The following is a 9,774-nucleotide window of genomic DNA, read 5'->3' on the forward strand; positions in this document are numbered from 1 at the left end:
CCAGCGTTGCACAGAGTTAGAGGACAGACAGTGTGCCATCCCGTGATGGAAAATCAACATTGTTTGTGACAGTTATTTATCACTTTGTCAAAAGAGTTGTTACTGAACACATTTACTGCAAAATCAAACAAAAGAATGACACGTTTGCCTCCTCCTCCTCCGCTGAGCTCGAAGGAAGAATTATGACCAGTGTCTCGAGCAATGTTATTCTCGGTCAAAATATTTTTATGCGAATAAAAAAAACGTTTTACATTACAAAACAGCTTCAGGTTAAGACTGTTTAAAGTTCTTAAATCAGATTCACATTTATAATATTAACGTGTATATTAATCTCATAAATGTGTATAAAGAAACATAAAAATGTTGCAAATCCAACTTAAAACAGTTTTTTTTCTGCTAATTTTACTGATTTACTCTCTGATTTATCTTAATAAGATTTATCTGATTTAACTTTATAGCTCATTTATACTGTGTTTGGGACATTGTAGCTTCTATGGTCATTATCTGTTCAGGTCATTTGTGGTTTATCAGCTACTGTTTCAAAAACAAGACTGACCATCTGGGTTTTTGCTGGTCATACAACTAACCATGGTCCATTAAACCCCTGCCGTGAGCACAAAAAAATTACAGAATACAAATCAATTGTCTATCTGAGTGTATTTGTTTTCTTAGTCAATTAAAAGTAAGAGATAAGAAAAATACAACCTGTCAATTAGACAAAAAAAGATGTATTATTACATTATTTTATTGTCATATGCTTCAATTTGTAATGTCACATTTTGCGTTGTGTGACATTAGCTTGAAACAGACTGTTACGCATTCCACTGGTGTTATTGTGGGAATTGTTTTCTAATCGGTCCTGCGAGAAAGTTTTTGAAATTTCTTGAGCCTTTATTATTATACAAGACGCATTCTGGAGCTTAGAGATGAAGAACTACTAACCACTTTTGCAACATATCAGAGTAAAATCATTTGTGTAAGGTCTGAGACCAGCAAAAACAGAAAAACGGGAACTTCGGTAGAGAGCTTTGTGTGTGACAACACAAAGATAAAGACCTGGCAGGCAGTTTGTTGAACATACTTTAAACGCATACAAAATTCCCGCCAAAAACCAAAACAAAGACACACTCAGACAAACACAAGCCTCTCTAGGCCAATTTTTTTTTATCCCGTTTATGTTTACAGTATACCTTTCGAATTGGCAAGCACAGGCACTCTCCCTTGAGACCGTCAGGACGATGGTAAAGGAAATGCCCTGTTAGATGGCCGGGTTAAGTCGCTGAGCAGACTCAAGTACACCTTTGATCCTATAACTGACTAGAAAGAAAATATCTTTACTGAGCTCCTCCACAATGTTTTACTTGACATGTTTAGTGAACTTTACTGCTCCAGAAAACAGAAAGACAGCCACTGGACAGCATTCCAGCACTGGACCCTGAGGAATTTACTTCCTTTTATGAAGTCTGTTCTTCTTCACTGTTTGATATTTGATTTAGACTGTTAAGAGCTGAGCATCATGAGTTAAGCATTAGTACATGCAGTTAAGCAAAATCAAATGCCAGCCATGGCAGCAGCCGTGCATGTTCAAGAACTCTTAACTTGCTAAAAGTAATTGCTTCCCTCATCTGACTCACAAATCATATTAGGTATGCTGTGGCATTTAAACTGTGCTCAGTTGATACTAATGGCCCAAAGTGTGCCCAAAAATATCCCCCACCCCATTACATCACCAGCAGCAGCCTGAACCGTTGATACAAGGCAGAATAGATCCATGCTTTCATGTTTACACCAAAACCCTACCATCCAAATGTCACAGCAGAAATTAACAGTCATCAAACGAAGCAACCTTTTTCCAATCTTCAATGTGTGAACTGTAGGTTCAGTTTCCTGTTGTTAGCTTTTTCCAGTCTTCTGTTGTCCAGCTTGGGTGTGTGTATATGTATGTGTTTTTATACAAAACGTGCTTAAATACTGTAAATATATATGTTGGAGTATTTATGTAATACAATGGTATATGCATATATTTTTTTTAATTAAAACACATTTTTTAAATAATGGAGTTAATTGGTTAACAGATGTTGAGGAGCAGGGCCACACCCCAAACGATCACCTGACTTCCCAAAACCTCCATATTTCGGGCCACCTCATACCGTACTGTTTGTTTCTTTCTCTCGAACCCACCCTTCCCTCCCTTTCTCATCCATTCAGCCAACTTTATCCTACATTCTCTTTCTTTCAGGTTGTATCGGGGGGTCCTAATTGTCTGGCCTAAATATATGATAGAGATGGTACCCCCACCCTGAGTCTCTCTGAGCCATCAATTCTAGATGCCCTGATCAACCTGACCATCATCCCATTCCCTCGACCCCTTCATCCTCTTTCTACTCTTCCCCAACACTCTGTTCAACTAACAGTTTCATAGCTTGTTTGTGGCATGGTCCTAGCAAGTGAAAAGTGTGTTTTTGGACATTTTTGTTCAGAGTACAAAAGTGGACAAATACCTAAATACTCTGTGTAAAGACTTTCTAAACAAGAACAACTTTTAGCCAAAAAAATAAATAAATAAAAAATAAAAAAATCATTGTGCAAGCACTGTTTAATTTCTACTTCAGATAAACCCGATTCTTGTTGTGGGCCCATTTTCAGAGGACTGGACAAACTTTGTCTTACTGGAAGAAGGGAAGACAAGAACCAGAGCCAGGAGGAGGATGATATATGCTATCACCTATCAGAGTGCAAAGAAGGAGTCTGCTTATTCCAAAAGAAATACATGAGAGAGTAACGCTTTTCTGAAGCATTAACACTGTGAAATTTATATAAAGAAAAAGAGTGGAGAAAGTTAAAGGTCCTGTTGAAGAGCTTTGGAGAGGTGGCAGTAATATTCCTTTGTCTTCCTGCATGTCAACAAAAAACAGTTATCAGGAATTTATCAAGAAGTCTTCCCGAATTGGAAAAACTAGAACATGTTGGGTGGGCATTTGGCCAAGAGATTACAGAGAATGTTTTCCTTTTCATCCATTGCAACCACAATAGATATCTATATATGTGGCCAATACTGGAAATTGTTTGCAGGTGTCTGAACAGACATTGCAAACAAAAAAAATACCATATAAATAATGGTAATTATAGCTAGGTTGAGGAATTATTATCTGGCATCCAAATGCTTTTAGACATATACAGTATGGGGATTATGCAACACCTAAAACTGAAAAATGCTCTCCTCAAAAGACCTGACATGGGCTATTTAAGTTAGAGATAACAGATATTGCAACACCGTTGCGTGTTGAGTGGTCTGTTTAACATATTCCGTTAGATTCAGCCGTTAGATTGTACTGGCATATCATATGTAAATAATAGGAACAACATTGTGTTTCATAACTCAGATTTAATGAAGCGCGCAAAAATCTTACATAACACAGTGAGCAGTTTATCATTGCAGCACATTAGAATCCATAAAAGTGTAGCATCATGCCGTTGAACTGCTAGTGAGTCTTATTGCAAAAAACGTCTACTTCTACTTCCTCCTAAAATGATTTCTTAAAAATGCTGATAAGTATAGCAGTTTTGGTTTGCATTTTTTAAAAATGGCAAATGACCAAATATAACTTTTTATGTTGCTCTTGTCCAATAAGTATTTTTAATCAGCCACATTCCAATTCTGTCTTCATTACATTGGTTGCTGGTCTGTTTTGGAATTGATTTTAAATTTTTGAATAATTTGGCGCCTGATCTTTCAAACTTGCTGAGAACTTTGAGATCAGAAAATCAAAAATCAATTGTCATGCCCAGAATGAGACCCAAACAATAAGGTGATGAAGCTTTTAAAATATTAATGGTTCCAATACTGTGGAATGGCCTAAATTATATAATATAAAATATATAATGGCTGTGTGTGATTGGTAATGTTGTGTTGTCTGGATGTTGTTTGTAATACTGGTTTAAGTGTAAAGCGTTTTGGTGAACTTCAGTTGTTTTATGGTGCTATGTAAATAAAATAAAATATCATATGTATGCATATAATGTATGTTATAAAATGTGCATAAAATGTATGGTACATTTGGCCTGGAAGTATGAACATCTTTGGTTTTCTATTTCTATCATATGCATTTCCTTTGATGCTATATGTCTGTTTTGGGCTTTGTTCTTTGTATTTAGCCCTCATGTTTCATTGTGTTTTGTTTAGCTTTGTTGCCTCTAATTGTTAAGTTGTGTACATGTTTTGTTTTGCCTAGTTAAGCCAAGCCATGTGTGTGTTTATTATTTATCTGCTCACTATTGGGGTACTGTATCTTTAGAGCTAGCAAAGATACAGAGAGGCAGGATTGCAACTGAAAACTCAGCAGTCACATTTATTTCATCTGTACCAGAATAGCGCATCAACAACAACTCTCTTAAAGGGAAATATAACTAATAACCATGTATGTGTGTGTTGGTGATGTGAATTGTGTTTATTAATCATGCTTGTATCTCCTACAATATAATAAAACTGCACTTGGGTTCTCACAATGCTCTCCTTCAGTGGACTCTTATCACATGATATTGGATCTCCTCACACCAAATAGTAGTTTTGATGACACATTTTAGTAAAATTACATTTTTGAACAAACCAAACAACAGAGAGTAGAATTAGGTAGATGTAGAAAAGTGTTTTATTAATGTAGAAAAAAGCAGTACATGTACAGTGCCTATAAAAATATAAATGTTATGCAAAGGATTCTCCAGCTTGAAAAAATCTTTCTAGGATTAACTAGTTTAATTTTTTTTTTTGTTTTTTTTTTACTGGGTGATTTTACTGTCAATCCACTTAGTGTAGTGGGAGATGATTGTGTAGAGTCCAGGCTTTTTGCTGGAGCCACATTTCTTCCCTCCATTAGAGGTTATTCCCACAGCAATGTCCTTATATAAGAGAGGACCTCCGGAGTCACCCTATTAGACCAAAAGACAACAGAAATGAGAGCGGTCATGTATTAGACTTTGTCTTTACAGTGGTCATGTCAAGTGCTTTATGAACCATTGCACTGAACTTACATCACAGGTGTCCTTTCGTTTTTCTGCAGCACAGAGCATGTTGCTCGTGAACTTTGTTCCATAGTAGTCACCGCGGCCACAGAGCCATCGTTCCATGACTTTGATACTGAGCTCTTGCAGTTTGTCTGGTCGTCCTCCCAGGTTGTTCAAGGAACCCCATCCAGCTGTTTTCACGACAGCATTCTCCTCTGGGTCAGACCCATCTTCGCGCTGGAATTTCACTGGTTTCACTGCATCACTCTCAGTGATTGGCTTATCCAGCTGTCAAAAACAAAAGCATAGACAGTCTTCTGATGAAAACTATTCTCATATATATATATATATATATATATATATATATATATATATATATATATATATATATATATATATATATATATATAGACACACACATACACAGACTACATGATTGGATCACAGCATATATGTCATGAGTCAGGTTTTTTCTTCCGTTCTCTCTCTCGCACGCTCTCTCACTCATTTACTCACACATACACACATACACACATACATACACACACACACACACCTTATTAGCTCATTATTATATTACTCTTTCTCTGTCCCGCTGACCTCTCTCTCTTCATGCACCTGTTTGTCATTGCAATCAGGGCTCGCGCTGATTTGCTTTGACACCTGTTTCTGCTTTGCCCTAAGTGTTCACCCTTTATCTGGTGTTTGCTCTGGTAGATTCTTTGTTGGATTATTGTTACATGTCATGCGTTTTGTCAGCAGTTACATCCTGTCTGTATTGAGAGGTACTCACCTATTCTTGTCTTGTCTGCCTGGAACAGTCTAGCCCCAAAGTTTTTGCTGTATTCTGCTGCTGTTGCTGCTGAATGTAAACCACTGTGGTTCTCTCACCCTGCCTGAGTTATCTACTCCTGAGCTTCAAGTCTGCTACAAGGGAGTCCTGTTCTGTTACTCATCGAGACAGGAGTCTTTCCTTTTTTCAAGTTACTATTTACCAGTTCTGTGTGCTTTAAAGACGGACTGCCTTTGTTATATATAATTTCATTAAAGACTGTTATTCCTGTCATCTCTGCTTTTGGATCCTTCATTTACCAGCGTGACAATATACCTTGAGCAGGGCAATATCATTGTCATAGTTGCTTATTGTGAAATCAGGATGATTGTAGACTGCAGTAGCATCAAAGGTTTGTTTAGTGTCCTCAGCATTTACAAGTGAGTGAGCACCCAACACAACCTTAACACCGGATGTTCTCCTGCAACACACAGGACATTTATAATTCATAATAAATGCATAAAAATAGTATATAATATAGTATTTCTGAAATTTTTTACCTATTACTATATTACTAGGGCGATACCATATACCTTATTTACTTCTAAAAGGTGCAGCTTAATTCTTTAAAGGTACACATTAGCACATTAAGCACATTATGTACTGTACATCTTAGCATAATAATGGAAACATTTGGAAACCTTTTGAAAAGGAACCAGCGACAGATTTTGTACCTTTTTTTTTCATGAGAGTGCATGAACTGAAATTGTGAAATATTTGCTTCTGAAATCACTTCAACTTCGCATTGCAATGCTGTCAGACGGCTCACTAGTGTTGATGTGTTACATACCCATCCTGAAAGCAGTGTGCTGCACTCATCACCCACTGTCTAGAGATCAGAAAGCCACCACACTCATGTTTTCCATTCCACTGAAGTGAAGCCATGTATGGATAAGAGTGTGCTACAGCCTCTTTTCCTCCTGTGATGCATTCACCTGCACATAACACAATAAGGTAGAATTATAAACCTCATTAATCAGACCAAATATAACTATGTTCAGTGTTTAAATGTAGAAATGCTCAACAGAAATGCATATTGTAATGCATAAACAGACTTAAGTACTCATAATGAATATTACTCACCAGTTTGAGATGCTGCATAAAGCAGCAAAGAGGCAAATATCAGTCTATTCATAGTGGACGATCGTTGCCTGTATATTTCTGAGACTGAACACCACTGAGTCTAGGCTGAGCTTTATATAATGCCCAAACGGGAAAGGGAGTCAAGAGGGTGTGTGTGGGAGTTGTTCTCTCTGCATTCTTTTCCCAGCCCCACACCACAAGATAGAAAAAAGGAATATGCCTCAAATCTTCCTCCATATCTGTTTCACTTTCCCTTTCCTCCAAATGTTTCCTTTAATGTAATCATGTCTTTTGTTGTATTCTAAGTGTTATATTCTATGATATAACCATGAATATAAGAAAACAGTGAATAATGACTTTCCCATGTATTTGGATCACCCACACATGTACTGCCCGTATCAATCTGAAGAGACCCTGGAGCAGCACCCTCATCCCTCAACCCTCTTCCATTTTCATGCACATTGACTCTTGAGCTTTCAGCATCAATTTTTGCATTTGTGCCATATAGAAGAAACTTTCAGTGAACAGTTTTTTAGTGTGAACTTGAAGAACATTTTAGTAATCTGAAGAATCATTTTTCACTATGAAGAACCTTTTGTGCATTTGAAAGGTTCCATGATGTTCAAGTTTTTTCATGGAACTAGATGCCAATAAAGTAGCCTACCTTTATTTTTAATATATATATATATATATATATATATATATATATATATATATTATTATTATTATCTAATTATTAGATTTTTTTTAATGTTTTTCCCTTATGTTCCCAAAGGCTGCATTTATTTAATTTAAAGTACAGTAAAAACAGTAATGTTTTGAAAGATTACAATTTAAAATAATTGTTTAAACATATTTTAAAATGTGATTTGTTGCAACACAGTCTGAACAGATATTAATGTTCCAAGTCTTTCGAGGCAAAACGATTGATTTTGTGAGAGGAACAGACGCGATCGCCGTCTGTCTCTGTGCGCGAATTCAAAAAGTGCCGCCAGAAGAAGCCTTACGTCAGCCATTGGCTCTTGTGTGTCTCGTGACCTATTACGTCATGCTATGGGAGTATCTTTCTTTTTGAATGAGATGTGACGTGAGCGCGTTGACGGAGCGGGATCATTTGAAGCGATTAAAACCTAACTCTCTTCTTCGCATAAAGATATCGTATGGCTTCATAAGACTTGGAATGCAACACGACATGTTTTTATACTGCTTGTTTATGTTTGGTTTTTGCAGTAAATACCTGTGACTGTACTTTTATTTGCCTGTTACGTGTTTTATATTGTTCAGACGTGGGTAGGTTTAGGGTAGAGGTGGGCTTACGTGCTCCAATAAAAGTATAAATTTATATAAAATAATTTATATTTAATACAAATGCAGGAAAACCATTAAATTAAGACAAACAACCGAAAACAACGGAGGACTCTGGGGTCCTGAGCAAAACTAGGGGTCCTGACCAAGCGAGTTGGGAGTGAGACTGTTGTTTATTTCTAGGGGTCCTGACCAAGCGAGTTGGGATCATTAGTCCAGTCTTCTGTATCACGTGATCCTTCAGAAATAATTATAGTAGGCCTATGCTGATTTACTGCTCAAGAAACATTTTCATTATTATAAATGCTGAAAACAGTTATGCTGCTTAATATTTTTGTGGAAACTGTGATACGTAACATTCAAAAATTTCGAGTAATCTTTTTTTTTTTTTAATAAAAAAATTGATAATTTTATTCATCAATTTATTAATACTTCTATTCGTCAAAGAAAAAAGTATCATGGTTTTCACAATAATGTTAAGCAGCACAACTGTTTTCAAAACCTATTTATAAATTAAAGAGTGATTTCTTGTTTAGTCAATCAGAATGCTTTTCAGGTGCTTTCTATCTGCCACCATTTTGCAAATTCATAGCATGCAGTCCACATATAGGACGCTAGAGAGCATTACTTGAACTTGGAGCAGTTTTCATGATTCTGGAAGGTTTTCATGTTCTTTGAGTGGTTTACATTATTGTAAATGGTGAAATGATATTTGTGTTGATCATTATTGATAAAGGTTTTCATCGCTGGAGGAAGCTAAGAGCTTCCAAGCATGTTTAGCTTGGACTTTAGGAATACCATGCTTATGCCAAAGGATATCTCATTCTGTGGCTAAATCTGGAGGAAGTTTGTTTAACATCACTTACAGTATTTATAATTTTGAAAAGCTTACATTTTAGTCTCAGTAGTGACATTTTTTTCTTTGCCAATTACAGGGCCACAAGTTATATCAAATGTTTGGAGTGAGATTACATCTGTTGTTTTTTTTATTTGACAATTACAGGGCCACAAGTTATATCAAATGTTTGGGTTCTCTCAAGTGTTTGCATGCAGTTCAGTTTTACCTATTGCTCATAATTGACCAGCACAAATAGAAATTATAACAATTGGTAAATCTGATAAAAGACTCATCCAAATAAAATAAATAGTTTTATATATTTCAAAAATACAAATGTATCAAAAATAAAAATAAATTTGGCCCCAAATGAACCAAGTGAACAGCAGTGCTCAATGTTTCAGTGCTTAGGTAGTAGCCGGGTGGAAAATCCTCCTATTACCCGAGGCATAAATATGGTCTATTATATGTGACAAACAACAAATAATTTGTGACTTTTAAAAATATTTTTATTTATTGAAATTCATTATGATTATGCAATGTATTTCACAGATCGAACGCTACTTCCCCCATGGAAGAGTAAGACAATGTAAGGAGAAAAACAAAAACACAGCAAAGCTAGCACTGTTTATCAGAGCACTTTATCCTTCTGGATTTTTTTTAAAGAAGAGCCCTCTGCATATGGGAATGCATTAATATTACAGCATTTAAAAGGTAG

General features: G+C 36.1%; 1 protein-coding gene across 1 annotated transcript; it reads right to left on the minus strand.

The window, feature by feature from the left end:
- Positions 1–4,626: 4,626 nt before the first annotated feature.
- LOC109071492 (complement factor D-like) lies at positions 4,627–7,060 on the minus strand. Its single transcript, XM_042768720.1, has 5 exons — positions 6,917–7,060; positions 6,624–6,768; positions 6,110–6,254; positions 5,029–5,289; positions 4,627–4,926 (listed from the first exon to the last, which is right to left on the minus strand). Exons 1-5 carry the CDS (start codon positions 6,966–6,968, stop codon positions 4,777–4,779), a joined length of 753 nt encoding a protein of 250 aa, XP_042624654.1. The 5' UTR covers positions 6,969–7,060; the 3' UTR covers positions 4,627–4,776.
- Positions 7,061–9,774: the final 2,714 nt, after the last annotated feature.

This window comes from Cyprinus carpio, chromosome A13 (genome assembly GCF_018340385.1).
Source record: "Cyprinus carpio isolate SPL01 chromosome A13, ASM1834038v1, whole genome shotgun sequence".
Lineage (NCBI taxonomy): Eukaryota > Metazoa > Chordata > Actinopteri > Cypriniformes > Cyprinidae > Cyprinus > Cyprinus carpio.

What these genes read in the sequence shown, in the direction of transcription:
- LOC109071492 (XM_042768720.1), bottom strand. Translation starts at nt 6,968, where the DNA reads ATGAATAGACTGATATTTGCCTCTTTGCTGCTTTATGCAGCATCTCAA. An exon ending in GCACACTGCTTTCAGGATGG is followed by an intron (nt 6,255 to 6,623) that starts GTATGTAACACA and finishes TGTGTGTTGCAG; the next exon opens with GAGAACATCCGGTGTTAAGG. An exon ending in ATGATATTGCCCTGCTCAAG is followed by an intron (nt 5,290 to 6,109) that starts GTATATTGTCAC and finishes TGTTTTTGACAG; the next exon opens with CTGGATAAGCCAATCACTGA.